General features: G+C 34.7%; 4 protein-coding genes across 4 annotated transcripts in view; 3 read left to right on the forward strand and 1 right to left on the reverse strand.

Moving 5' to 3' along the window:
• Window positions 1-5,078, forward strand: part of LOC126866575 (protein spaetzle 3) — a 34,520-nt gene extending 29,442 nt beyond the window's left edge. The window contains exons 6-8 of the mRNA XM_050620352.1: window positions 1,344-1,634; window positions 2,304-2,429; window positions 2,498-5,078. Of these exons, the coding sequence (XP_050476309.1) occupies window positions 1,344-1,634; window positions 2,304-2,429; window positions 2,498-2,690 (610 nt within the window). The 3' untranslated portion in view covers window positions 2,691-5,078. The remainder of the gene's footprint in view (window positions 1-1,343; window positions 1,635-2,303; window positions 2,430-2,497) is intronic.
• A 2,051-nt stretch (window positions 5,079-7,129) lies between these two features.
• Window positions 7,130-12,920, reverse strand: LOC126866579 (uncharacterized). The gene is made up of 3 exons (XM_050620359.1): window positions 12,608-12,920; window positions 11,157-11,315; window positions 7,130-8,333 (listed from the first exon to the last, which is right to left on the reverse strand). The coding sequence occupies exons 1-3, from the start codon at window positions 12,666-12,668 to the stop codon at window positions 8,092-8,094; spliced, it is 462 nt and encodes a 153-aa protein (XP_050476316.1). The 5' UTR covers window positions 12,669-12,920; the 3' UTR covers window positions 7,130-8,091.
• Window positions 12,921-21,955: 9,035 nt separating this feature from the next.
• LOC126866808 (jerky protein homolog) lies at window positions 21,956-23,353 on the forward strand. Its single transcript, XM_050620764.1, has one exon. The coding sequence runs from the start codon at window positions 21,956-21,958 to the stop codon at window positions 23,351-23,353; it is 1,398 nt and encodes a 465-aa protein (XP_050476721.1).
• A 1,357-nt stretch (window positions 23,354-24,710) lies between these two features.
• On the forward strand, window positions 24,711-25,895 carry LOC126866809 (jerky protein homolog-like). The gene has a single exon (XM_050620765.1). The coding sequence runs from the start codon at window positions 24,711-24,713 to the stop codon at window positions 25,893-25,895; it is 1,185 nt and encodes a 394-aa protein (XP_050476722.1).
• The last annotated feature ends 388 nt before the right edge of the window (window positions 25,896-26,283 follow it).

Here is a 26,283-nt window from a genome sequence, read left to right on the forward strand (position 1 = left end):
GAGTGCGTGTTTACCTGCGTGTATTCTTTTAATGTGAAATTGTTTAATGTCCGCTACTTTTTCTATGAGCGTTACGGTGTCCTTGGGGTTTTGTAGGAGTATGTTTATGGGTGGCGGCCTGTTGTCTTTTGTGGTGGGTGGGGTGCTCGTACGCTCCTCCGCGGAGCATCCGGTGGGGCGTCCGTCCGGTGCTCGGTCCCCCCTTGGCGGTGTTGGAGGCGCCGGGCCTCCTGGGTTGTACGGTGGGGTGCGTCGCCCCTGCTGCGCCGATTGTTCCGGTGGCGTGGTGGGACCGTGCCTTCCCGTTTTGCCTCGTAATGTTTCGTTTTTTTTTCTGATTTCATCCAGGGTTGATTTCCAAGTGGAGTAGTTTGATGGTCCCGGTTGTGGATGAGGCTCTGGTTCAGATTGTAATATACTGAATCTATTTTTTGTTACTATCGCTGGAGGCGAAGTAGCTCTTGTGGGCTTCATGTTTTTGGTTTCGTTAGCCTTTTCTTCTTGGCTGGGGTGATAATCTACAACTGTGTTTCCTGGGATGTTTGCTAGACTTTTTGCCCTGGCAACCAGGTTAGGTTGTGGGTTGAGTTTCCGCGTCTTTTGAGCGGGGAGTCTTAAGATACTGTTGATTTCCCTGGCTGTTTTATGTGTAATTATTTTTCTCTTGATGGCTTTTTTTATTGGGTCTACGGTGGGTTCCGTTTCGTTGCTCTTGGCTTCATTATCGGTGGCTTTTATTTTTTTGTACAGTTTTATTTTGTCTTATCTTATTTAATTTTCTTTTTGTTCTTATTTGTATTTATGGAGATGATGTCGATGCAGTATTTTTCACTTTTTTGTCACTTTTTTGTCACTTGATCCTTCTACTTTAGTGGAGACGAGAACGAGTGCACTCAACGTGGTATGAGAGTTGGCTAGAGTAAAAGTGGACTAACTTCGACTCAACAAGCTGATTCGTTGTCTACAATAAATGTGATCACAAAATATCCAGCGCAACAGTTGATTTCGTTATGTTATTTGTGTTTGATGCAGACAAATCGAGTTCTTACATGTTTATACAATTAATACAGCTTATTGGAATAAATGATCGCTATAAACACAGATTCAAAAAAAATGTATCTTCGTCCGTTTCATGTCATGCTTTCAATGCTTCAATTAAAAGTAATAATATTCATGGATCTAGTTTACAACTAGTTTTCCCACACCCTGAACTTTGTTACAAAGAATTATATTAGATTTCCTATACAATTACGTTTCGTTTCATGCAACATATTTCTCGCATTGAGAATTTTTCATAGGTGTTCATAAGATAATGAAATTTAAAACGATAAAATACTTTTTAGAGAACGGATAGAACGTTTTATTGACGAAAATAAGGCGTTAATGAAGAGAATGTACGGTGACTTCGAAATGAGTTCAGGATACGGTTCTCCGACAAGAGAGCCCAGTCATCGGACACGTAGGAGACGAAAAAGTAGAGAAGCTACAAAACATGATATCCCCGATGGTGGACCTAGTTTTCGCGACGAACTGGATCCGGAAATGGAGGCTGATGGTGACTCATTTTTTGCTAATATCAGAAAGACCAGAAATCCCCGACAATCTCCTGGAAAGAATCGAAATGACAGTGGCAGGTACTTTCTTCGAGAGCTTGAGTTTATAGGTCCATTAAAAATCGCTAATGACAAGATATCACTATTCCATAAGATAATAATTCGAATTGATTTCTTTTTCCTTCTATCGATGCAGTTGTTTACTTATAGGAAGTTCCACTTCTTTTCTGGTCAAAATTTATCAGTATATCCTATGTGTATAAGCAAGAAATAAATATTATACAAAATAGGTCGTTTTAAGCTTCGTTATAAAATTATAACAGAACACGACAAAAGGAAAAGATTTATAGCTTGCTTATACCACTGCACCTTCTCGCATGTACAACTTGGAACATGAAAAAGTTTATCCAAGAATTAATGTTGACTCACTGTCGACTGGTAAATTACATTTTTTACCATCTACATTCTTGTATCCATTGGCGGGAACAAAGGACATTTTAAAATTGTGTATCAACAAGGAGTAATTATGTGATTGTCTCTCTATAGTTTGCATTTTTCTTATAACTTTTTAATAAAGCTCCAAACAATTTATATTTACGTAACATTTTTCTATTGTTTACAATTACAGGACAAATGAGAAATATTAGCACGAAAACAACACTAATACTATCGTTGTAGATAGAAAAGAAAATTACCACGACAAATAAAAACGTGGTAACATTAAGTATTAAACAGCCGAATATTTTTCAGAGTCGATGCATGCGAATCGAAGGTGGAAATTGTAACTCCTTATTGGGCCAGCAACAGCGCTGGCAAAATTCGTGCCATTGTGAACACACAGCATTTCGAGCAGGCCATTCACCAAGAAGTTTGCTCGTAAGTGTGCTTTCATACGCGACTTTACGTGAAATCGGAACTTTTCTTCAAAAATTTTCCTCTTGCAGGAAAACTCAGACAAACCGCTGTACTGGTGATTGCGGTTGCGAACAAAAGTATAAGTGGCACCGACTACTTGCGTACGACCCCGACAACGATTGCAAAGGTATCTTCATGGACTGGTTCCTCTTCCCTTCCTGCTGCGTCTGTAGATGCGACCCGGTTCCGAGCAAATTTTCCTCATCTAACAGTCGAAATTAACATGACTTTTTACGAGCAAGAGTCTCTTATACTGTCACGATCGAACTTGTGATTCAACTGCGATTAGAAAGAAAGCTAGAACACTGTACGCAGATTGATATTGTCTTCGAAATGAAATTGAATTGCGGCAAGAGAAACTATCATCCTTTTGCTTTAAGCAGGTTTCAACAACGCCGTCGTTTCGATAGGATAAAACTCCGCCACATTTATTAAATTAAGCATAACATATATGTTTAATTGACGATTATTACATTTCGTCGCTAAGAAAATCCGCCTTATTTATGAATATAGTATTAGAAACTATTGGAGGAATTTCTACTATTCCCTTCCTACTGAGGAGCGTTTCTCCCTTTCTTTGTCGGATTATTAGGATTAAGTTATATAAAGAATTAAATAAACAGATATAATAGATTATAAATTAGAATAGATATCATTATTTTCCTGCAATACTTTTTGGTAATGCGAATTAGGGAAAATTTGTTATATTATTAGTTGTTTATTGTTATCTATCTTCATTTATTGTAAAATAATACTTATCAGTGATAAACTACGGATGTTTATGCATTTATGGGAAGTTTCAAGATGCAAACATGTACAGAACGCACATAACACACAGAAAGATATTGTACGTACAAAGTATCGAAAATAAAGTGCTGCTCGTCATAAAAATCTTCAAGTTCCATGTTTTCAGTAGTGTTTATAGAGATACGTATTTGCATAAACATTCACAGTCTAGTGATATCGTATTTAATACAATTTTTGTTACTAATTTAATGATCTATCGAACATCTATCAGCAGTGTAAGATCAAGGCAACTAATTAATAAGGAAAGGATAGCAAAAAGTAATATGAGAAGGAACAGATGCATATTAACACATATATTATGTACTATATTGGCTGTAAATTATAAACAAATCAGAAATAATTATGAAAAAAGGGTGTCCTTTGGTCATCTGAATTATGTGAATAATATCACAGCCCGGTTTAGCGATACATGTAACTAATATAAGTATAGTATGTCCTACTTAAACGTATACACACCATCGAAAGAGCGAAAAAAATGTTTTACGTAAAAGTTGTTTGGAATACGTGAATTTTTGAAATTCTTATTTCCAATGATTTGAATATTAACGCGATTTGTTATGTATTATAATATTGATGTCACTTTATTACGTATTTCACAACGAATTCAATAATGTTCAATAATATTTTCTCAATAGTTAGAGAAATGATAGGGTGCATCCATTTAAAGTAGACATACTGTACGTATAATAAACTCGCCATAGTTTTATAATTAGCAGCTGTGTATTTACGCGACTCTTGTTTATTTCAATTTTCGAATGACAATTACAATAATTTTTTGCAACTATGTTTTTATATATTATATCGTATTATAAACATTATCGATGTAATAATGCTCGAATTGCTATTGTGATAATAGACAACAGCGTTAAAAAGAACAATGATATTTAAAACAGTAAACAAACTATAATACCATTTTCGTAAACCTTTTAAACGTAACGAAATAAGATAATCGTAATAAGATAGATTCGAATTTCAGTCAGTTTGTTTAATGGCAACGTGACAATACTAATATAGTTCATATATTGGCGATCAAAATTTTTCAGTTCTATATCTTTATAAATACGTAATACGCATTTGTTGCTTTCTTCTGTTAATTACAGTCTAGTTTATCAGAGAGAATTTGCTTGTGATCGGCAATTTCGCTATAACCTTCCCTTGCAACTAAGATACCCGACGCCCTCGTATCAATTTAAAGCAGCATTTAAATTTTGGTGTATCAAGGTGCTGCGTATTTCGAATGTAAAAAACAGGAAAAACTCGTTCCATGGTACCTTCGGTATGCTTTTTTATACGATAGACAAGATAATTACATTCGATTGAAAAGAGGCTTTTCTGCTGCGCAACCTTCGCGTTTTGTCCTCCATCGTTCACGTCGACATTTTTTTCCCTCCTTTAGTTTAATTGTAAGTAAATAAGTAGATATGCGCGGTCATTTAGTTGGAATGCGTATCCTGTTGTCGCAATCTCTTTCTGACAATCTAGAAAATATAATTCTCAGTAATCGACGTTGTTATTTCTTTTTCGTCGGAGTAGTTAGATCATTATATTCATTACCCGTGTTTTATTGTTTCTTCTAGGATATGTATCTTCAAAGTCAAATACCGTGTAACGAATCTATATAATTACTAGCGTGTATAAATGTAATTGCATAGAAACGTTAAAATACGAATTAGAAAAATATTTATTAAGTTATGTACGCGAACCGCAAACAACGAAATCCAAACATACATATGTAACACATTATATTCCTATATTCGGTAAAATAGAATTTTGTACATACGCGAAATAAATTCTGATTATTATTATTATTTCCTGGTCCTATATAATGGCTAACACAAGAAAATAATAATTTGGATCATTTAAGATATGTAGGTAGAAAAGGATAGAAGAATGACAATTTCCATGATCAAATAAAAGAATCGAAAACAAGAATTAATTCTAATACTTCTTAATTATTATAGATGTAGAAATATAGCTTTTTATATTATAAATATAGAAATATATTCATTCTCAGTGTTATTTTATTGAAAATTACTAAACGTTAACTGTTATAAAATTCGATATTCAAAAAGTAGTAACTAGACTGCAGGTGTTTGTACGTTTATGAAAAATTTTAATCTATATGTGCAAAATAATAGATAACATACAAATTATAGAAAATATTTAAAATAAAATACGAGTAATATATACGAGTAATACATACATATACGATGAAACAAATTTCTATGTCTAAATTTCATTTCTTTAGTTACGTTAATAAAAATATTTGAATTTATATAAACATTTGTAATCTAACGATGATATCCCGACACAGGCTGTCAGTTCTTCATTTTACGAAAGTTGATGTAGATTAAATCGGGTTCTTCTTTCTAACAATTGTGAACACGTGCCTAACCCTACTTTTAAAAAAAATGTAATTAACCAACACAAATATACCTCGATGGTATAAACGACATAAACTTACGATAATATGATACAAATTCTATTTAGAAAGCAACAAATATTCAATTCCTTTAAGTCCTAACTCCGCGCGATGATACTAAATTTCTGAATAAACATTAAACTCAGTTCTCTCAATTTTCAAACTAGCAGAAATAGCATTATCATAACCAAAAGCGACCGATGACGAATGATATTCCATTGTAAACGTCGAAGAACGTAGGCGTGAGGTATTTCGGTTATTTCGACCTCCGGTGCAAAGGGATTATTTGGCGGGCAATTGATTTTGTGAAAATCACGTATCAACATGGTGATTTCGGAATGTGCATTTCGGAGAAGGAAAAAATCCGCGTTGAGACGTGGGCCAATCACAGTATATCGCAAACTTCTTTCACCGAACGATACCAGCTTATTCTATGTGGGAAGGACATCACAGGAGCATAAATATTTTGTTTGAAGGATGTAACTAGACTACGGATTTTTATGCTTTCATAAAGAATTTGAAAGTGCGATATTACGCGGAATGCGCATGATACGAAAAAATATATAAAACATTGAAATTACAGTGCTTTTTATAATATTCGTTAGGTAAGACAATATTCTATGGAGATTTTATTTCTCTGATTATGTTATGTATGTCTGCATACAATAAAAGTATAAAATGATAACGGAGCCATTTTTCGAAATAATGGTCAAGCGAACATTAATCTCAGTAATAAATAGATCGGATATGACCAATTCTTTGGCACCAGATATCGTGCCACTCGTGGGGAATTTTGATAGAAAAAGTTTCTCGGATAGGAATTGAGAAGCGCGTGTTAAAAAATTAATATGAAGATTCGTAACGTCGATTCTGTTTAAAGGAAAGAAAGCTTACCTTGATACTAAGTAAATAAAGGAGTTATTAAAAATGTCGTTTTGGCAACACATTTCATCGATATATAGTTAAAAGTGTAGGTAGAAAATGTAATGTCGATCAGATTAATGAGATGCCAATCGAGATTGGGATAACCTGTACGATGATTCTTAGATTTGATGTCTATATACATTCTTTTCTGTTATACGTTGTCATTTGAAATAAATATGATTTCATATGTTCAACTACGTTCAAAGAAATAAATATGGAACTTTTATCATCAAATAACATTTTTATTTTCATAACATAGATTGTCATAATGCGTGATCTATTGCTTTTTTTTATAGAAAATAGTAGCATAAAAATAAGGAGATTTTAGGACTATCACCGAAAACTGTGTGAGTCGATAAAAATATCTCGTAATATATACAAAATAAATGTACAGGCAAAGATTTAAACGACAAGAGAATGTGTAAATTTAAATACAGTGGATTTTATAATTTTTATAAATTACAAAGGACAAGACGATTGTACTTTATCCTAACAATAAGAGAAATGATCAACAACGAAAGCAAATTTATTCACAATGCGCAATCTAGTCTACAAATCTAATTAAGTAATAGAATTTTAATGGTACATATATAACAAAATGTTAATTTAATCAGACATTCGCTAAGCGCAGAATGAAAGAAAAATTTTGCATTATCCTATACATTGGACGGATATCTGATAAGCTAATTTTTTTTACTTGTTAGTAATTTTTTTTAACCTTAAAGTAACGTCATAACGAAAGAAATTGCAAGTAAACGCAAGATTGAAAAGACACATAGCAACGAATCTTAGCCCAAAATTAGATAAAAACGAGAGAAAGCAGTTTATTTATACAGATTTTTGTGTAATATGAAGAATATTTCAATCAATCGATCAAAGAATTCTTACTAATCGTGACGCGAGCGTGTGATCACGACAGGCAGAGGATAATTCAAATTAATAATCCTTTATTGTACAATCACGCCATACGTGTTGAATTTATATACACAAATTGTACAAAAGTGCTAATTTTATTTAAAGTAGTTTCGTACGAAGGTATAGTAATTAAATAGACGATTAGAAATTAAGTAAAGCTTTCAGCACAGTTACGCAACTACTGTAATATATGTCAACCGTTCTACTTACAATTAGTACGCGACTAACGAGGTATGCCTAACTATAAAATCTTAACGAACTGATCCTGATTACGTAGAACCATTTTAACATGACACTATTCATTATGCTAATAAGATTTTAAACTGTCTTACGCTTCCAGAACAGCAATTCTTTTAACTAATTAATCGATAGGTTGGCCAAATTGTTCTTATAATACAAGAAAATGATAAGGACATAAAGGTGACGAATAGTCAATAAAATTTATTTGCGGAACATTAATCGCGTTTCAATTTAGGGTCGTTTAAAATGGCACTCTCTCGGATAATTGCTCTCTAAAAGTAACGATTTTTATTTACGGGCTTGAATGACGCTTTGTTAAAGGATACCGTATTTCGATTGGAGAGAACGATAGCCGATAATGGCTAGAGCAACGACGAACAGCGATTGCGTAATCGACGCGCCCGTCGCGGAATTGCAGAGGTCAGTACTACAAATATGGCAGGACTCGATTATGTGTCGACCTGAAGTCATTGTAGTGCTGCAAGGACCATCGGTGATGTCTCCTTCATCGACGTTCAATGTAGAACACTGGCGTATTACTACTCGTTCGTTATTTTCTGCAAGAAAAAGTACTCGTTGGAATTTTCTCTAGACAATTTTGAAAATATAGCTGATTAAATATTTAAGACATTATATTCAAGTATGAACGCAAGCAACGAGAAAAGCAAAAAAGCAATCCTGTGATTTATAATTAAACTCATGAAATTTCTATTAATCTTTACTAATACATGTTGAATTACTTATGCAATATGTATCTATATTTTTTTAAAAATACGAACATATACTTATCAAATCTTCAATCAATAGCTTTAATACATTGTAATATGTATTATATTTTTCAACTAATATTGAATAGTCTTCTTTCAATTTCTGTAAATTGAAAAAAAAGAAAAATTAAATTGTTAAAAATTAAACAATTCAAAAATTAAATCTGTTAAGTATGTTTGCACAGTATCATTGCGTTTGATCGCTTCAAAGGTGCATACTTTCATACCTGATATCAAACATAAATATCTTGAAAACTATTAGTAAATACAAGTATTATATACTATATACATAATATATTATGTAATATATTATGTAATATTAATAAATACAAACATTAGAAAAGAATTAAACTAAAAAAATTAATTTAAATTAATTCATTGAAACTTTTCCTTTAAATTAAAACTTACAGAAGTATTAAGTTTGGAAGGTGTATTAAATAGAAGTAAAATATTTTCAGGGGACGTATTATTTAATGTAAGCAATTTTTACGTGGGCGAATGCTAAATACATGAAAGGAAACCTCATACTTTTAAACGGAAACATATTTTTTTAACGTATTGATCGATGTTGCTGTTATTATTCATAAAATCATTAAGCTACTAATAAGATTACCCAGCTCGTGAAAGGAACATTAGATTAGGAGATATAATAATTTATAACACTTATATGTAATATGTGTACTTTTTAAAATGACAAGCATATTTTTGCTAGAAAATAATACAGAAAGAATGAGACAAAAAGAGAGAGAAAGATGAGACTAAAGAAAATTCTAGATTATTAGTATGAAATGAAATCTTATTCGTCTTATACATCAGCTACGTGATAAATTAAATTATGCACACCTCGAAACCATTCAACTTTTATTTGAAATATTTTTCGTTATTGTCAGCAATTTCGAAAATATTCGAGATGATTGATATGAAGAAAATATCCTGTATATTGATGGATGAGTTTTATGATGGTATAAAATCATGAGATTATTAGTTTCCGATGACAATGTGATATTGAAGCAAATTATTGTCAGCTTTGCAAGATTTGCGTACTACGTAAGAGAATACAAATAGATACATACGTAGTATACGTTTGAATAATTTCCGGATCGCGCTTGTGTGTACACATAACAAAATATGCTATATGCGACGTTTCCTTTTGTGTTTCTGTTAAAACGTAGTGTTATTTGAACGATATGGTGCAACAGGTTGTGTAACACTTATGATTCAAAGTATATGACGAAGTGGACTGAGGAAATAATTACGGTATTGCGCATTTAAATAAATTCAGATTCCTTTATAAACTGAACATCGGAGTCTCGGAAACGAGCAAAAGACATTTTAATGGAGCAAATAATATCTAATCTATCTTTTTGATTTGAAACACAAGTAAAAAAATTATTGTAGCTATTGTTCACTTCGGAAATAAACAATTTAAAGCTCGAGATATTCCAGAACAAGGAATTATGTTAACCGATAAAGCATTTTTTTATGTATTCTACTTACTTCTAGAATTTATATTTCATTACAAGATATTCTAAAATTTCGATAAAGTCTGCTGGAAAATGAAAATCATGCAAATGTCTATGCAATCAAACGATCGTTATTTATGTTGTTACTACAAACCAAATGCATTTTATTTTATTAAGTAACTTTGATTTTCTAAATGTTGTTGGCGTTATCAGTGAACATATTCATTTCGCATAATTTTTCGTGTTACACAAATTTTACTAATCTCTCAGTTATCATGCATGTATGAATATCGTTAATCCTAAGATTACGGTCACGTTAGTAGGATTAACCTTGATATTCAAAATTTTACGACGGTGAGTGATTTTTCTTTAACACGGGCGCGGTTTTGACCTTGACAACATATTATTATCGCGATTATAGTGTAGAACGTAACAGCGCGTGCTGTGACTCACGAGTGAAACATAGTATGTCGTGGCGATTAAGTTGGAGACGATAAACACTAGATTATGATGTTCTCTAGTTTCACGCAATATATACACATATATCAAATACGTCATCCAATGTGAGAACATCGTACGTAATTGAGTAATAAATTGCTATGCTTATGACGAAACAGGATGTCTTAAAATATGAGCACATCCATGCAAATTTAAATTTCAGTCGCACTATATCAAGTCATTGATTGTAATAATTGTTATTATTATCACAAATACATTTAAATAATAATAAGTGTCTATATGCAGAATGGAAACGACGTGTATAATCAGTTAATCAATACTCGGCTACAAGAAAAAATGAATTGTCTATGATCTATTAAACATATACATATTTATATGTAAGTAGACATTTGAGTGAAAAACACAACAGTAAGTGTTTTATTAAATAGGAAATATTTTTACGTACGTAAGGTAGAGTAAACGTAGTTGCGAATAGTATAAATACAAAATTAATAAAATTTCTACAAAGAAACTTTTAATCACTTGCAGGTTAATTTGCAATTATATTATGAATTAAAAATTATATTAGACAGTACACAATTTTTAATTATTTCGTTTTAGTATTTTCTAGGCTACATCAGAAATGTTTTTTGTAAAGCAATGTTGACAAGAAAAAATTATTTTTTAATAAATTACTCGTCAAACCACTTACCTCTTCTCACAATTTTCCTGCATACATGTTTTACCGGTTCGTAAGATCCAGTTTCGCAAAGTTTCGTATTAAACGCCGCTTGATGTTCTGTAATGTTCAGTGGATCACCACACAGTATATTATTATTGGAAGCGCAATCCCAACATCGTAAAGCTAAACCTATAACATATGTAAATACATTATTAAATATCAGTAAATATTGCATATGAAATGCGACAAAGTAAAATATATTGTTAAGCAAGTTTTCTTGCGTTATATCTTGAACGGTACTAAATCTCAAACATGATTCTTAAATATACGTAACATTTAATCAAATACGATTTTCGAATATTTTCACATTTTTAGCTCTGTTTTTATTATATATTTTATTTATTATAACAATCAAATATTTAGAGAACTTTTCTGAGAAATTTTATGGAATGTTTTGACGATTGCTCGCTCTTCCCCGTCACCCCCCATACTATAACGGCAAATGACGGAATAGTTAAGAATGGAATTGCTCTATACAATTTGTATTATGTCATCGATACTTACAAATTATACGTATACATTAATCATCTGATCATCTACTAATTGGATATAAAATATGTTGCATATAATTCCCGTAAACTTACACTCCGTTTAAATAATCACAATAACAATTAATATGATTTTAGTTATAATGATTTATATTAATATTAATATTGATATTATATACTATAACATATAATATTAATGTTATATATTATTATATAATGTTACTTTATTATATCAACTACTCGTACTCGGTTTTTTATTTTACTGTGTTATGAGCATAACGTAGCGCGACATATAATAAACAAACAAATGACAGTAATAGGCTTAATATATCTGATAAGACGATAATAATGAACACACTAACACGAAAACAAAAGCAATAATTAAAATCGTCAGTAGAACAAGCGAGGACACAAGAATAGTAATGATCGAGTTTAATGAGCAAATAACGTAACATTCCACCGTCATGCCAAATAAATCATTACCTTTGTTACTCGACATTAGTTTACAAATTTCATTTTTTCCGAATATTTTAAATTCTTTATAGCTTGTTTCACACGAATCGATACATTTATATCGTATTTATGAAACAACTTGCCTTTCTTATTTCTTTAAATTACAATTCTTACAATTCATTTTCCAATTATTTTTTATAACTATCCTTTAAGGATAAATATAAGAGCCTTTCAATTTATATTCTACTCATAAATTTTCTGTCGTACCCAAACTATCGTTATTTCTAGCGATATCACGAATTTATTGCACTTCAACAATATATTATTAGATAATTATACGATACATGGTTAAAGAATAATGCAAATATACGAAACGTTAACTTATTCACTTCGCCTTAATTTTATATATCAAAATATTTAATGCGTATTACATTATATTGTTATATTAAGACGTATTCTACATATTACTAATTGTTTTACCTGATTGCAAAAGGACAACCAGACCGAAGATGACCAACATCCATGTTAATCTGGAGGACATGTTGATTCAATTACTTCTCGGACCTGTATGGCTGCCGAATTAATCTAATCGATGATTACTTTACACCGTGAGTGATACAGCCGCTTAAGATGTCAAAGGCGATATCATGTGTATCCAGAAATAGATAGAGAGAAACTGCTAGCGTCACAGACAGTGTTCACTTCGTTACTGAAGAGGCAACACCCCCTTTTTGCCGAGAACCGAGAACATACACGCGGTCTCCTTCTTCCTTGCTCCCTCTCTTCTTCGAGTTTCTCCGCGCTTCTCGGGGCACGCGGCTAACACGGTCCAGTCCAATAACATATCGCATGTAATAACTCCGTAACCCCTCCGTGGATCATGCAAGCGCAAGTAGGAGTCAAGAGCAAACAACGAAAGGAACCTTTTAACAGAACGCAACAGACGAAACGCTAATTATATTCCAGGAGTGAGAGGGAGAAGGAAAGAGAAAACAAATTTGCTCGGGGCCCTCATTGGACTCATTAGGACAATTACTGACCGGTTAAACGCTCTCTAGGGTCTTTCGAGGTTTAAGATGGAAACTGGAATACGCAATTGTTTAGAACTTGAAGATTCTCAGATTGAGATATGGAAATCTGAACGAATTAACAATTAAATAACGTTAAGCTTTTCTCGTAGAACACCACGTGCTGCAATATTGTTAATCTTTTATTACTAAACATGTACGAGTATCAGCGACTTATTATTATTGATCATCCAGTAATTAACACTTAGCCAACCGAGCGCGCCACAGCGAGCTATACGTTTCTCATCGCGCTCGGACAAGCCAACCTATATGCTGTCTATCGCACATTTTTCAAAGTATCGAGGATTAATAGTCACTATTTAAAAAACAAAGAAGTCTAAAAATTATTTAAGTGGTCAATTATATTTTGTGGTAATGATTTTATGTAACGATTTCACATATTGTTTATATACAACATTAAATTAAAAGTATATATTAAAAATATAAAAAATATAGGTAGAATTAAAAATATTATAGGTGACTAAAGATAAGTAACACAACTAGAACGTGAAATTAAAAATTCACAATGCATTTTAATATTTTTTTATAATATGGTATAAAGACATTAGTGTATTTTATTATATATTGTACTTTATAAGAGCAGAAAAAGTGGCACAATTAATTGGGAACAATTCCAGGTAAACAATAACTGATAATAACAAAAGAAAAGAAAAGGAAAACGCGTTGCAAAAGTAAAAAAGGGAGATCTCCCTGTTTGGTCGCAGCAATGTATTGTATTTTACAGACGGGAGATCTCCCTATTTGGTTAGCTAAATTTTAAGATTGATAAGACTCTTGATATATTCGATTGAATTGTAAATCGAATTCAATGATTTTATTCCTGTTGCAATGACTTTAAAGTTTCATTGCTACATCAGTTGCATGAAAAACTGTTGTGTATGTTCTCAATCTATTTTAAATCCAATTGGTTACAGATGCCCAATAACAGGATTGTAAAGTGAATTTGCCGACTTGTTAAGAAAGACTTGTCAGGGGTCAGAAGATCGTTTAACCCTGCCTGACATTACCGAATTGACTCGAGCATTTAACCCCCCCTCTTCACCTAGATGCGTCAATACGTAAAGATGTGTACATCCGAGCATACACGATTTCATAAGTGTTGGTTAGAACATCACCATCATCGATACAAAGGTTACATCGAGTAGACTGTCTCCCTGTTCATTCATAAAGCCATTTAATTTCTGACTTGTAAGTCAACAGCCTTTTCCGGCCAATCAACATCGTCGTACTCTCTTTCAGAAATTAAGCGTATATGATGTGAAAACCAAGAAAAAAATGCTTCGTTACGATTATCAAGAAAAAGTTACTCGCAGAGTAAGGAAAGTGAAACAGATGTAAATCTGTAATCCGAAACACTTTTCGACAATTTTAACATTTTTAAGGAAATAAAGATATATTTCGAAATTCTTGTAAATTTATATATAGGATTATTAATAATATCAAGCAGTTATATGAAGCATAGAGAGAAAACAGTTTATTATTATATTAGCACTCTACTGACTTCTTGTTATTTGATTGCGCTATTAATTGTGAACTTATGATTCCGTTACATTATCCCGCATTGTTATATCGATCGAACATCGCTTATAAGTGTAAACATCTTTTAATTAGTTTCCATTAGGTTCTATCCAGTAGCAACTCTAAACGTCTATATTTAATATTAAAATTATAGCAGATTATCAGCCACAATGCAATGAAATACCGAAAAAGTTTAATTATTAATGAGTCAAGAACATAACCCAAAATCGGACTTGTAAAAAATCGAGTTAAGCTTATTCTATCAAGAAAATACTACGGACTAACAGGGAGTAAGATAATTGCAACATGAAGCAATAGGACGAAATATAACATAATGTAATAAAATATAACGAAATACAAAATATCGCAAAATAATATAAAGCAATATAGTATCAGGAAATACAATATAACGTAATATAATATAACGTAATGCTATATAACAAAATACATTACAATGTGATACATTATAACGTAATACATTTTCACGTAATACCATATAACGTAATACTGTATAACGTAAAACAATATATAAAGTAATACATTATATCGTAATACATTGTAAAGTCATATTATACGTTATAACGTTATACTATAAAACATTGTACTATATAACGTTATACTATATAACGTAATATGTTATAACGTCATACTATATAACGATATACGATATGTGGATATAATACATAACATTATACGGTATAATGTAATGTTATATAACGTTATACTACATAACGCAATACATTATAATATTATACTGCATCACGATATACTATATGACGTAATACCTTATAACGATATGCTATATAACGTTATACCATATAGAGTAATACGAAATAACGTTTATACTATATAATGTTGTACTGTATAACGTATTACGTTATTATGTAATACTATATAACGTTATACGTTATAAAGTAATAAGTTATAACGTCATACTGCATAATGTTACACTATATAATGCAATACGGTATAACGTTATACTATATAACGTAATACGTTATAACGTTATACCATATAACGTTGTTACATATAACGTATTACGCTATTACTTTATACCATAACGTTATACCATATGATGTTGTACCATATAACGTATTACGCTATAACGTTAGATCACAACGTTATTCCATATAACGTTATACTATTTAACGTATTACGCTATAACGTTATACTGTATAACGTAATACGTTATAACGGTATGTTATATAACGTAATACGTTACAACGTTATACTATATAACGTAATACGTTATAACGTTATACCATACAACGTAATACGTTATAACGTTATACCATATGGTAATATAACGTTATGTTATGTAACGTAATAAGTTATAACGTTATACTATATGTCGGAGATGAAAGGACATCGAAGCCTCCCCTTTGGAACTTCGAGATAACCCCCTAACACCGTAATATAGATTCTATCATAGGCGTAATTAAGCAATTGTCGTCATTCGATCCGATTGTAATTGTTCGAGAGTTGTGATAATGAGCTTGGGTTCGAGGCGACAGTCAGTCGCCGAACGTAGCCGCGGTCACGGGATGAACGCTTTGTCTAACAAAGGTATGGAGTAATTCTATAGCTCTCCTTAAAAGAAATATTCGTGGCGACACGCGACAGTAAACATTCCAACGGTTTCTGTCCCGTGGCTCGCCACACGCAGACCCTATTCTTCGAGTAAGATGATTGCCAGATGTCGATGCGTCTCCGCAGTACATGTCCAGCTAGCTCGAGGGCCCGTTATAAATCTTAAGATTTAGTCAACTAAAGTCCTTCAAACAGACAAACGGTCTTTGTCCCAACTACAGGAAGATGGGGCAGACCTATTTTTCAACGAGCGGCGTCTCCCACTAGCAACTTTCCCAACAGTTCGCTGTGGAGTGCCGAAGCGTGCAGACGTGTCTCTAATGCCCAGCGTAGTCCGAAAACAACACGTGTCGCCCAACCGTCGAAAGAGAACACAGCTAAGTGTCCCTTACCCTTTAGGGAGAAGAAAATCCCACGCACCTAACCCCAACTCGAATACTAGCCTCACAGCCTCACGACTAGTTGTTCATTCCGAATTAACTAGCTCGATGATGGCCCAGCAACCGCGACCAGGCTCTCCGGAGCAGACTCGCAGCTACCCCGCGCTACCCCCCCCCCCCCCCCCCGTGGCAGAAGTGTAGCAGAACTCTCCGCACTAACGACGCTAACACTACAATGAAAAGAAAAATAGAAACAGCAACGCAAATAAACACACACAACAGGTTCGCCGTATTGGAATCCTCAAACGACGCCATGGAAATCGTAGAACCGCCACCAAACCAACACTCACAGAGAATCCCCCCTCCCCCACCAATATTTGTGGACGACGTCATTGACATACAGACAATGACCAAGTCCCTAGAGAGAGATATCAGCAAGGAGGAATATAACCTTAAGATAAACAACAATAAAGTTAAAATACTACCGACGAACCCAGAAGCTTACAGAAAACTCACCAAGACACTCAGGACCCTGAACGCCAACTTCCACACCTACCAACTCAAACAGGAAAGGCCTTTCCGGGTGGTCCTACGAAACATACACCACTCAGCAGACATAGACGAACTCAAATACGAACTCTCAAAACTCGGCCACGAAGTCATCAACGTAAGTAATATAAGGCATAGAGTCTCGAAAGACCCGTTATCCTTATTCTTCCTAGACATTAAACAAAAACCGAACAATAAGGAAATCTGCAACATCAGTCGCCTAATGAACGCGATAGTAAATATCGAACCACCGTGTGAAAAAAGAAATAGTGCAGTGCAAAAGGTGCCAAAGGTACGGTCATACGCAGAAATACTGCAACCATACTTTCCGCTGCGTTAAATGCGCAGGCACTCACTCCACTGACCAGTGCGCCAAATCAACGGAAACCCCAGCGAAATGCATCCACTGCCAAGGGGACCACCCTGCCAACTACAAAGGCTGCCCAGCATATAAAAAACTATACACGAACAGGTACCCTAAGCTCAGAGCAAAAGAGGTATCCAACCAAACACCCAGCCCGCCGAAATTCACGACTACCCCAACCCCCTCAACCAACCAAACACCCAGTCCTACCAAATTCATCTCCACCTCAACCTCCTATGCCCAAGCAGTACAAGGCATCCAAAATAACCCGAACAGCCAAAGGAACCTTCCCCAAAACAGTGTCCCCAACCCATCTAACACAGACAACTCCTCAAGGCTTAAAAAGCTAATAGAGAAACAATCGGAGCAAATAAATCACTTGCTATCGCTACTAACACTCATCGTGGAAAAATTAGCACGCCCCGACTCAAAATAAAACCAAGGCGCATAGCACTCTGGAACGCCAACGGTCTAGCGCAACACAAACTTGAACTAGAACTCTTCTTAAAACACCAGCAAATCGACGTAATGCTCGTATCGGAAACCCACTTCACCGACAAGAGCTACCTGAAAATAAATGGTTACAAATTCTACCATACTCAACACCCCAGCGGAAAGGCCCACGGTGGCACGGGAATAATAATCAAAGCAAGTATTAAGCACTACGAACTTCCATCATTCCAGAAAGACTACCTCCAAGCAACAAACGTAGCAATAGAAGACTGTCATGGCTCAATCACCACCTCAGCAGTATACTGCCCTCCCAGACACTCCATCGCCAAAGAAGACTTTGATAACTTCCTGGACACCCTGGGCAATAGATTCATAGTTGGAGGAGACTATAACGCCAAGCACATCCAATGGGGCAGCAGACTGGTTACAGCAAGAGGCAAAAACCTCTTAAACAGCATAATAAACAACAACCTCAACTACCTCACCACATACGAACCCACATACTGGCCCACTGACACCAACAAAATACCCGACCTTCTCGACTTCTTCATAACTAAAAATATCCCATCAAGACACGTCCAGATCAACTCCTCGGCTGATCTCTCCTCTGATCATTCTCCCGTGATAGCAACAGTCAGTTCGACAATCATCGAGAGTACACCTAATGGCTCCATTCACAACCAACACACCAACTGGCAGCTCTTTAGAGAAGTCTTTACACACTCAACTTCAGCCTTCACCCCACTAAAAACAAAGGAAGATATCGAAGCAGCCACGGAACACTTAAACACGAGCATAATAAACGCAATCCGCCTCTCCACACCGACAAAGCCAACTAACAGCAAACAAGAATATCCACAATACATACTAAAAAAAATAGCAGAAAAACGTAGACTAAGAAGAGTATGGCAGACCCACAGAACACCGGAGGACAAACGCAAACTTAACAACGCAACTAGAAAGCTATCCAGAACCTTAACAATCTATAAAAACGACTGCTTCCATAAATACCTCGCCAGCTTATCCCCCACAGCCGACGCCAACTACTCACTATGGAAGGCCTCCAGGAAACTCACACGCCCCCCACAAATAATCCCACCTATCCGCCGTCCGCAAGGTGGATGGGCGCGAAGCCCTATAGAAAAAGCCAACCTGTTTGCAAAACACTTGTCAAAAGTATTCAAACCCCATTCCCCCCAAGCCGCCGCGGACGTTACTGAATACCTACACACCCCCTTCCAAATGTCCCCTCCTATCGAACCCTTCACTTCTGCAGAGACTGTAGAAACAATCAATCGCCTAAACCCCAAGAAAGCAGCAGGACACGACCTAATAGGCAATAGAGCAATCAAGGAACTTCCCACAAAAGGGATAGCACTCATCACATCGATTTTTAATGCTATCCTTCGCCTGGAACACTATCCTAAGGCTTGGAAAATCTCATTGATTACCCTCATCCCTAAACCCGGTAAACCGATACACGAAACCTGCTCCTATCGCCCAATCAGTCTTTTACCTACCCTGTCCAAACTATTCGAGAAGATGCTCACGAACCGACTCCTTCCAATCCTAGAGAACTTGAAAACACTCCCAGATCACCAATTCGGCTTCCGAAAACATCATTCTACAGTAGAGCAAATCCACCGCTTAACTCATACGATCAGCCAAACACTCGAAAAGAAAAAATATTGCTCAGCGGTTTTCCTAGACATCCAACAGGCATTCGACAAAGTATGGCATGAAGGGCTACTATACAAACTTAAAAAGATCCTACCCCACCCCTGCTACTCCATCCTAAAATCTTACCTAACCAATAGACAATTCATGGTTAAATGCCTAGACGCCACTTCCGCAACATTCCCAATAGAAGCCGGCATACCCCAAGGTAGTGTCCTCGGACCCCTACTGTACTCCATGTACACTGCCGACTTACCTGTATCAAACGAGATAACAATAGCAACATTTGCTAACGACACAGCGCTATTAGCTACCCACGCAGACTCGGTAATTGCCTCATCCACTCTCCAGCGATGTCTCGACTCCATGGAAAAGTGGTTTCATAAATGGGGCTTCTCATCCTCTCTCCAGCGAAGTCTCGACTCCATGGAAAAGTGGTTTCACAAATGGGGCTTCAAAGTCAACGAAAAGAAATCCTCACATGTAACCTTCACGCTCCGAAAGCAAACCTGCCCCCAGGTCACCATCAACAATGCAACAGTTTCTAGCAGGGACACAGTCCGATACCTGGGCATGACCCTGGACAGGAGACTAACGTGGAAGACACACATCTCAGATAAAAGGAAGCAACTAAAGGACAAACTAAATAAACTCTATTGGCTCACGGGCCGACGCTCCAAACTAAATTTACAGAATAAAATTACCCTCTACAAGACCGTAATAAAACCTGTCTGGACCTACGGAATCCAACTATGGGGAACAGCAAGTAACTCCAACATCGAAATACTCCAACGCTTTCAATCGAAAACGCTAAGATCCCTAATTGACGCACCTTGGTATGTAACCAATGAAACAATACACCGCGACCGCAAGATACCCACCGTCAAAGAGGAAATAGCAAAATATAGCGACAGATATAGCAAAAGAATCAACAAACACCGAAACCCCCTAATCACTGGACTACTCGATACGACGGACCAGATTCGCAGGCTGAAGAGGCACTACCCGCTTGACCTAAACGTTAGATTCATTTAATTATCCAAATTAAGCATATGCACTTACTTATAATACTTATAAATTATACCTATCTATAATAAGTATTAACTTATTGTAAATAAACAGCCATGTCACTGCGCTACGCCAGAAAAATTACTGAAAATTCTCAACGCGAGAATTGATTGTAATTTCAACAAATAAATAAATAAAAATAAAAAAAAAAAAAACATTGCGCAGAACTTGCTATTTATTGTTTACTGTTATTAATTGGTTGTTGTTTATTTAATTATTACTGTTATTAATTGTGGTTAATTATTAATTGTTGTTTACTCCTGTATTTCATTTAAGTATTTTCACAATAAACTCGATTTTCAGAATCGATCCCTGAATGATCCTAGAATTAAACCATATATATATATACATTAAATATATAAAGAAATATAATATGTTTTAGTGTCAAGTAAGGAATGAGATGGGTAAGATTTTATGTAGCGTTTAATTGTTTGTTTGTAACATTTTTTTTGAAATATATGTCACTGGGTATACGAAAAGCTGTTTTCCTACTATCCGGATATTTATTATTATTAGTTCCTATAATCAAGGTTCTGCAATATAGGCAAGACAAGAAAAGACGCGAAATGGTATTCTTCTACTTACGTTCTCTTTGACTTTCATACTTTCAATTTGATAAATTAGAGTTAAAGCAACTGTTAACTCAAACCTTTATAGGGAATATCAAGATGGACCGATTAATGTATTAAACAAATATATGGATTATTAGTATTCTCGAAAATGTTACCGCTTGTAGAATAGACAGAAATATAAATTCAGTTACAAGGAACCATTTATTTATAAACTATTTGCAAAAAAAATTGTTCTCATTATTCTCATATTAAATTCTCACTTTCACGCTGCTTGCTTCTATCAACTCTTGGTCGAATATTATTTTATTAGTCGAATATTATTTTGATATACAATATAATCTCGATTATACATCACATACATACATTATCGGAACGTTCAATCATCAGAATGTTGTATAATTTTCCATAGTATACCTCATATACATATATACGTATATAGTTATATAGGTATATAATCCATATAGTATTTGTTTCCCCCTATTAAGATTGTCGATGACTGTAACTGTTGAAGTAAAATCTCGTCACAACATTTCAGTGCGGTATTTACATTCGAAACGTTACAAACAATAATGGCTCCAAGACGGAGCTTGGGAATGTTGTCAGTTGCCGAGAAATACGATATCACTCAAATGATTGAAAGAGGTGAGACTCGTCATACCATAACAGAACAGTACAATATTTCATCTAGAACTCTGAGCATAATAAAAGACAACCGTGCAGAGATAATAGAAGAATTCCAGAACAGCTTACCGGGTCCTAGCACTTCCAAAGTAGCTTCTACAAAAGATGAAGCTAATGAAAAATTCGAAACAACACTTCGCCAGTGGTACATACGATATAGAAATAAAAACATAACAATAACGCATGAGATGTTAGGGAGTAAAGCTCGGGAATTGAATACAAAGATGCGCGGTGCTGCTAATTTTAAAGGCAGTACGACTTGGGTGTCAAGTTTTAAAAGACATTACGGTTTACGTGAAGGGGATACGCCTGAAGATATAGAAATAGGAAATGAAGATGAAGCGAATAAGTGCAAAGCTCAAATTAAAAATCTTCTGCAAAGCGGAGAATACACATTGGATAACATCTACAATGCCGATTGCTTAGGAATACTGTGGACAGCAGTACCACAAAAATCTGCAATGTATAAGCCATCACTAAAGATGAGTACCTCGCACGGAGAAAAAGTTACGATACTTCTTGGTGCAAATGCTACCGGAAGTCATCAGTTGCCAGTACTAGTAGTCGGAACAAAAATGAATCCTCCATGTTTAAATTCCTTCAGAATTCTGACAAGTATCTACAGAGGTAGCGCCCTGCCTATCATAGACAGTAACCTTTTCGATGAATGGTTCGATGAATGTTTCTTAAAATCAGTTAGAGAAAGACAACAAAAAATAGGGCGCAGAATGAAAACTCTGCTGTTGCTAGATAACGTTTTCCCTCATCACGAAACCGGGATAGTAAGTACAAAAGATGAATCAGTTAAAATCATGTATCTTTCATACGACGCAGCACCGCTCATACAACCAATGGATCATGGAATAATCGAGTGTTTCAAGCGAAAGTACAAAATCGAATTGCTGAAAACATTAGTTCCATGTACTCAACCCTATACAATGCAAGGAATGGTAAATAACCAGTGTAACTTAAATCTGTGGGATTGTTGCCGCATGGCAAGTCATGCTTGGACAAATGTCAGCACGTCAATACTGAAAAACGCGTGGGACAACCTTCTGAAGGATGAAAGCGGACAGAGTTTGGAAGAGCCCGAAATAAGACAGGACATATATCAAGCACTTGAAGAACTGAGTAAAATACCAGGATGCGGAGGGTGCGACAGTATCGATGTGATGAACTGGTTTGAAACTAACAAGAAATATGCCCCATCATTAATTCGATCTCAACAGTACTCTTCTGCACTTTATGAATGCAACTATGGACACAGAAGCGAACAAACCAACTGACGAGAAATTTGAAGATATACTTGGTGATAGCAGCTCTTCATAAAAGGCCTAGATGATTTGAACTACAAAATGAAAGTAACTCGGAGAAACTACTTATATTAAAACATATACATTAAATTTATAAAGAAATATAATATGCTTTAGTGTCAAGTAAGGAATGAGATGGGTAAGATTTTATGTAGCGTTTAATTGTTTGTTTGTAACATTTTTTTTGAAATATATGTCACTGGGTATACGAAAAGCTGTTTTCCTACTATCCGGATATTTATTATTATTAGTTCCTATAATCAAGGTTCTGCAATATAGGCAAGACAAGAAAAGACGCGAAATGGTATTCTTCTATTTACGTTCTCTTTGACTTTCATACTTTCAATTTGATAAATTAGAGTTAAAGCAACTATTACCTTAAACCTTTATAGGGAATATCAAGATGGACCGATTAATGTATTAAACAAATATATGGTCCCACAAAAAAATGACGATGACCGTCAAATCTTATTTAAAAAATGCCTCTTAGAAAAAGCATTATCTACCACTGCGTTTGCTCCTTGAAATAGCGTAACTTTGTCTCGTGTAGTCTTTTCCACACAAGCATTAAAAACAATCATTATCATTATCTTTTGCTCTTACAAAATTACGTAAAAATACTCGGAAAATAAAACCATGGAAAGAAGCTTTGCAATATTCGCAGAAACAATGGATTATTAGTATTCTCGAAAATGTTACCGTTTGTAGAATAGACAGAAATATAAATTCAGTTACAAGGAACCATTTATTTATAAACTATTTGCAAAAAAAATTGTTCTCATTATTCTCATATTAAATTCTCACTTTCATGCTGCTTGCTTCTATCAACTCTTGGTCGAATATTATTTTATTAGTCGAATATTATTTTGATATACAATATAATCTCGATTATACATCACATACATACATTATCGGAACGTTCAATCATCAGAATGTTGTATAATTTTCCATAGTATACCTCATATACATATATACGTATATAGTTATATAGGTATATAATCCATATAGTATTTGTTTCCCCCTATTAAGATTGTCGATGACTGTAACTGTTGAAGTAAAATCTCGTCACAACATTTCAGTGCGGTATTTACATTTGAAACGTTACAAACAATAATGGCTCCAACACGAAAACGGTTACGGTTGACAGTTGAGAAAAAATATGAAATCCTTCAGATGATAGACAAAGGTGAGTCTCATAGATCCATAGCAAAAAGTATGGAATTGGACGTGCCACCGCGTCCACTATAAGATCAAGACGAGAAGAGATAATAAAATTATTTGAGACCAACTCAGCAGCTACTAGCCGTTACACAACAGTATTAGAAGTAGGATGCTCTGTTGCGAATTTCCACAAAGCTCTTCACCAGTGATACACACAATGTACAAAAAAAAAAACAGAAATGTAACAAATGCAATGTTAAAGGATAAAGCTCGGGAATTGAATGCACAATTTCGCACAAATCATAGTCTTAAAGGCAGTCTCCGTTGGGTGACAAGATTTAAAGAACGTTCCAATTTCCGTAAAGAGGATATCAGTAAAGATTTAGGAAATCAATATGAAGCGGATATCTTCAAAGCTGAGATTAGAAAACTTCTGCAAGACGGGGAGTACACATTGGATAATGTTTACAATGCCGACTGCGCAGCACTAATGTGGAAAGCAGTACCAGAAAAAACTCTGCTCTTTGAGAAATCGCAATCAAGGAGAAGAATGGGAGAAGGACAAGTTACTACATTTCTCTGTGCAAATGCTACCGGATGTCATAAGCTGCCGGTACTAATAATCGCCACGATTGAGCATTTTCCATCTTTCAATAGTTTTCACACAAGTGATCCATCAATTATGAACAAAACTAACACCAAGCCTTTCATGGACAGTAACATACTCAATGAATGGTTCAATAAATGTTTCTTAAAATTAGTTACAGAAAGACAACAGAAAAACGGACACAGAGAGAAAACTCTGTTGTTGTTAAATAACGGTGGCTCGGATCGCGAAAACAGGATAATAAGTACAAAAGATGAATTTGTTAAAATCATGTACTATTCGTATGAGGCTGCACCATTCATACAACCAATAGATCGTAGAATAATCGCATGTTTCAAGCGAATGTACAGAAACGAATTGCTAGAATCATTAATGCCAACATCTAACAGCGTTTCAGAGGAAGAACTTATACACATCTATTCCCAATTAAATATAGACGATTGCTGTCGTATGGTACATAATGCTTGGTCAAAAATCAAGAGTCCAATACTGAAAAACGCGTGGGACAAGCTTTTGAAAGATGAAAGCGAACGGAGTTCGGAAGACCCCGAAATAATAAAAAAAGACATAGACGAAGCTCTTACTAAACTGAACAAAATACCAGGATGCGGAGGGTGCGACAGTATCGCTGTGATGAACTGGTTTGAAACTGATAAGGAACATAATACCGACACACAAGATGATATCCAGGAAACTCTTCTAGATTTTATAAACGCAGCTACGAATACAGAGGCGAACGAACTTTGAAAATTTACTTGATAATAACTCTCCATAAAAGGCTTAGATGGTTTGAACTACAAAATGAAAGCAATTAGGAGGAATTACTTATATTAAGACACATATATTTAAAAATATATTAAGAAATATAATATGTATTATTGACAAGAAAGGTATGGGACGCGTAAGATTTTATGTAGCGCTGAATTGTTTGTTTGTACCATTTAGTTTGAAATATATGACAATCGGTATACGAGAAGCTGTTTTCTAATATCCTGATATTTATTATTATGAGTTACGATAATCAAGAATCAACAATATATGGAAAACAAGGAAAGATGCGAAATGGTCTCCTTGTATTTACGTTCTCTTTGACTTTCATATTTTCAATTTGAAAAATTAGAGTTAAAGTAACTGT

This window comes from Bombus huntii, chromosome 6, assembly GCF_024542735.1.
Source record: "Bombus huntii isolate Logan2020A chromosome 6, iyBomHunt1.1, whole genome shotgun sequence".
NCBI lineage: Eukaryota > Metazoa > Arthropoda > Insecta > Hymenoptera > Apidae > Bombus > Bombus huntii.

Excerpts from the sequence above, each read along its gene's own strand:
- LOC126866808 (XM_050620764.1), top strand. The coding sequence starts at position 21,956 with ATGGCTCCAAGACGGAGCTTGGGAATGTTGTCAGTTGCCGAGAAATAC.
- LOC126866809 (XM_050620765.1), top strand. The coding sequence starts at position 24,711 with ATGCTCTGTTGCGAATTTCCACAAAGCTCTTCACCAGTGATACACACA.
- LOC126866579 (XM_050620359.1), bottom strand. The coding sequence starts at position 12,668 with ATGTCCTCCAGATTAACATGGATGTTGGTCATCTTCGGTCTGGTTGTC. Across the intron at positions 11,316-12,607 it reads GGTTGTCCTTTTGCAATCAG|GTTTAGCTTTACGATGTTGG; the intron begins GTAAAACAATTA and ends CATATGTTATAG. Across the intron at positions 8,334-11,156 it reads CAGGAAAATTGTGAGAAGAG|AAAATAACGAACGAGTAGTA; the intron begins GTAAGTGGTTTG and ends TTTTTCTTGCAG.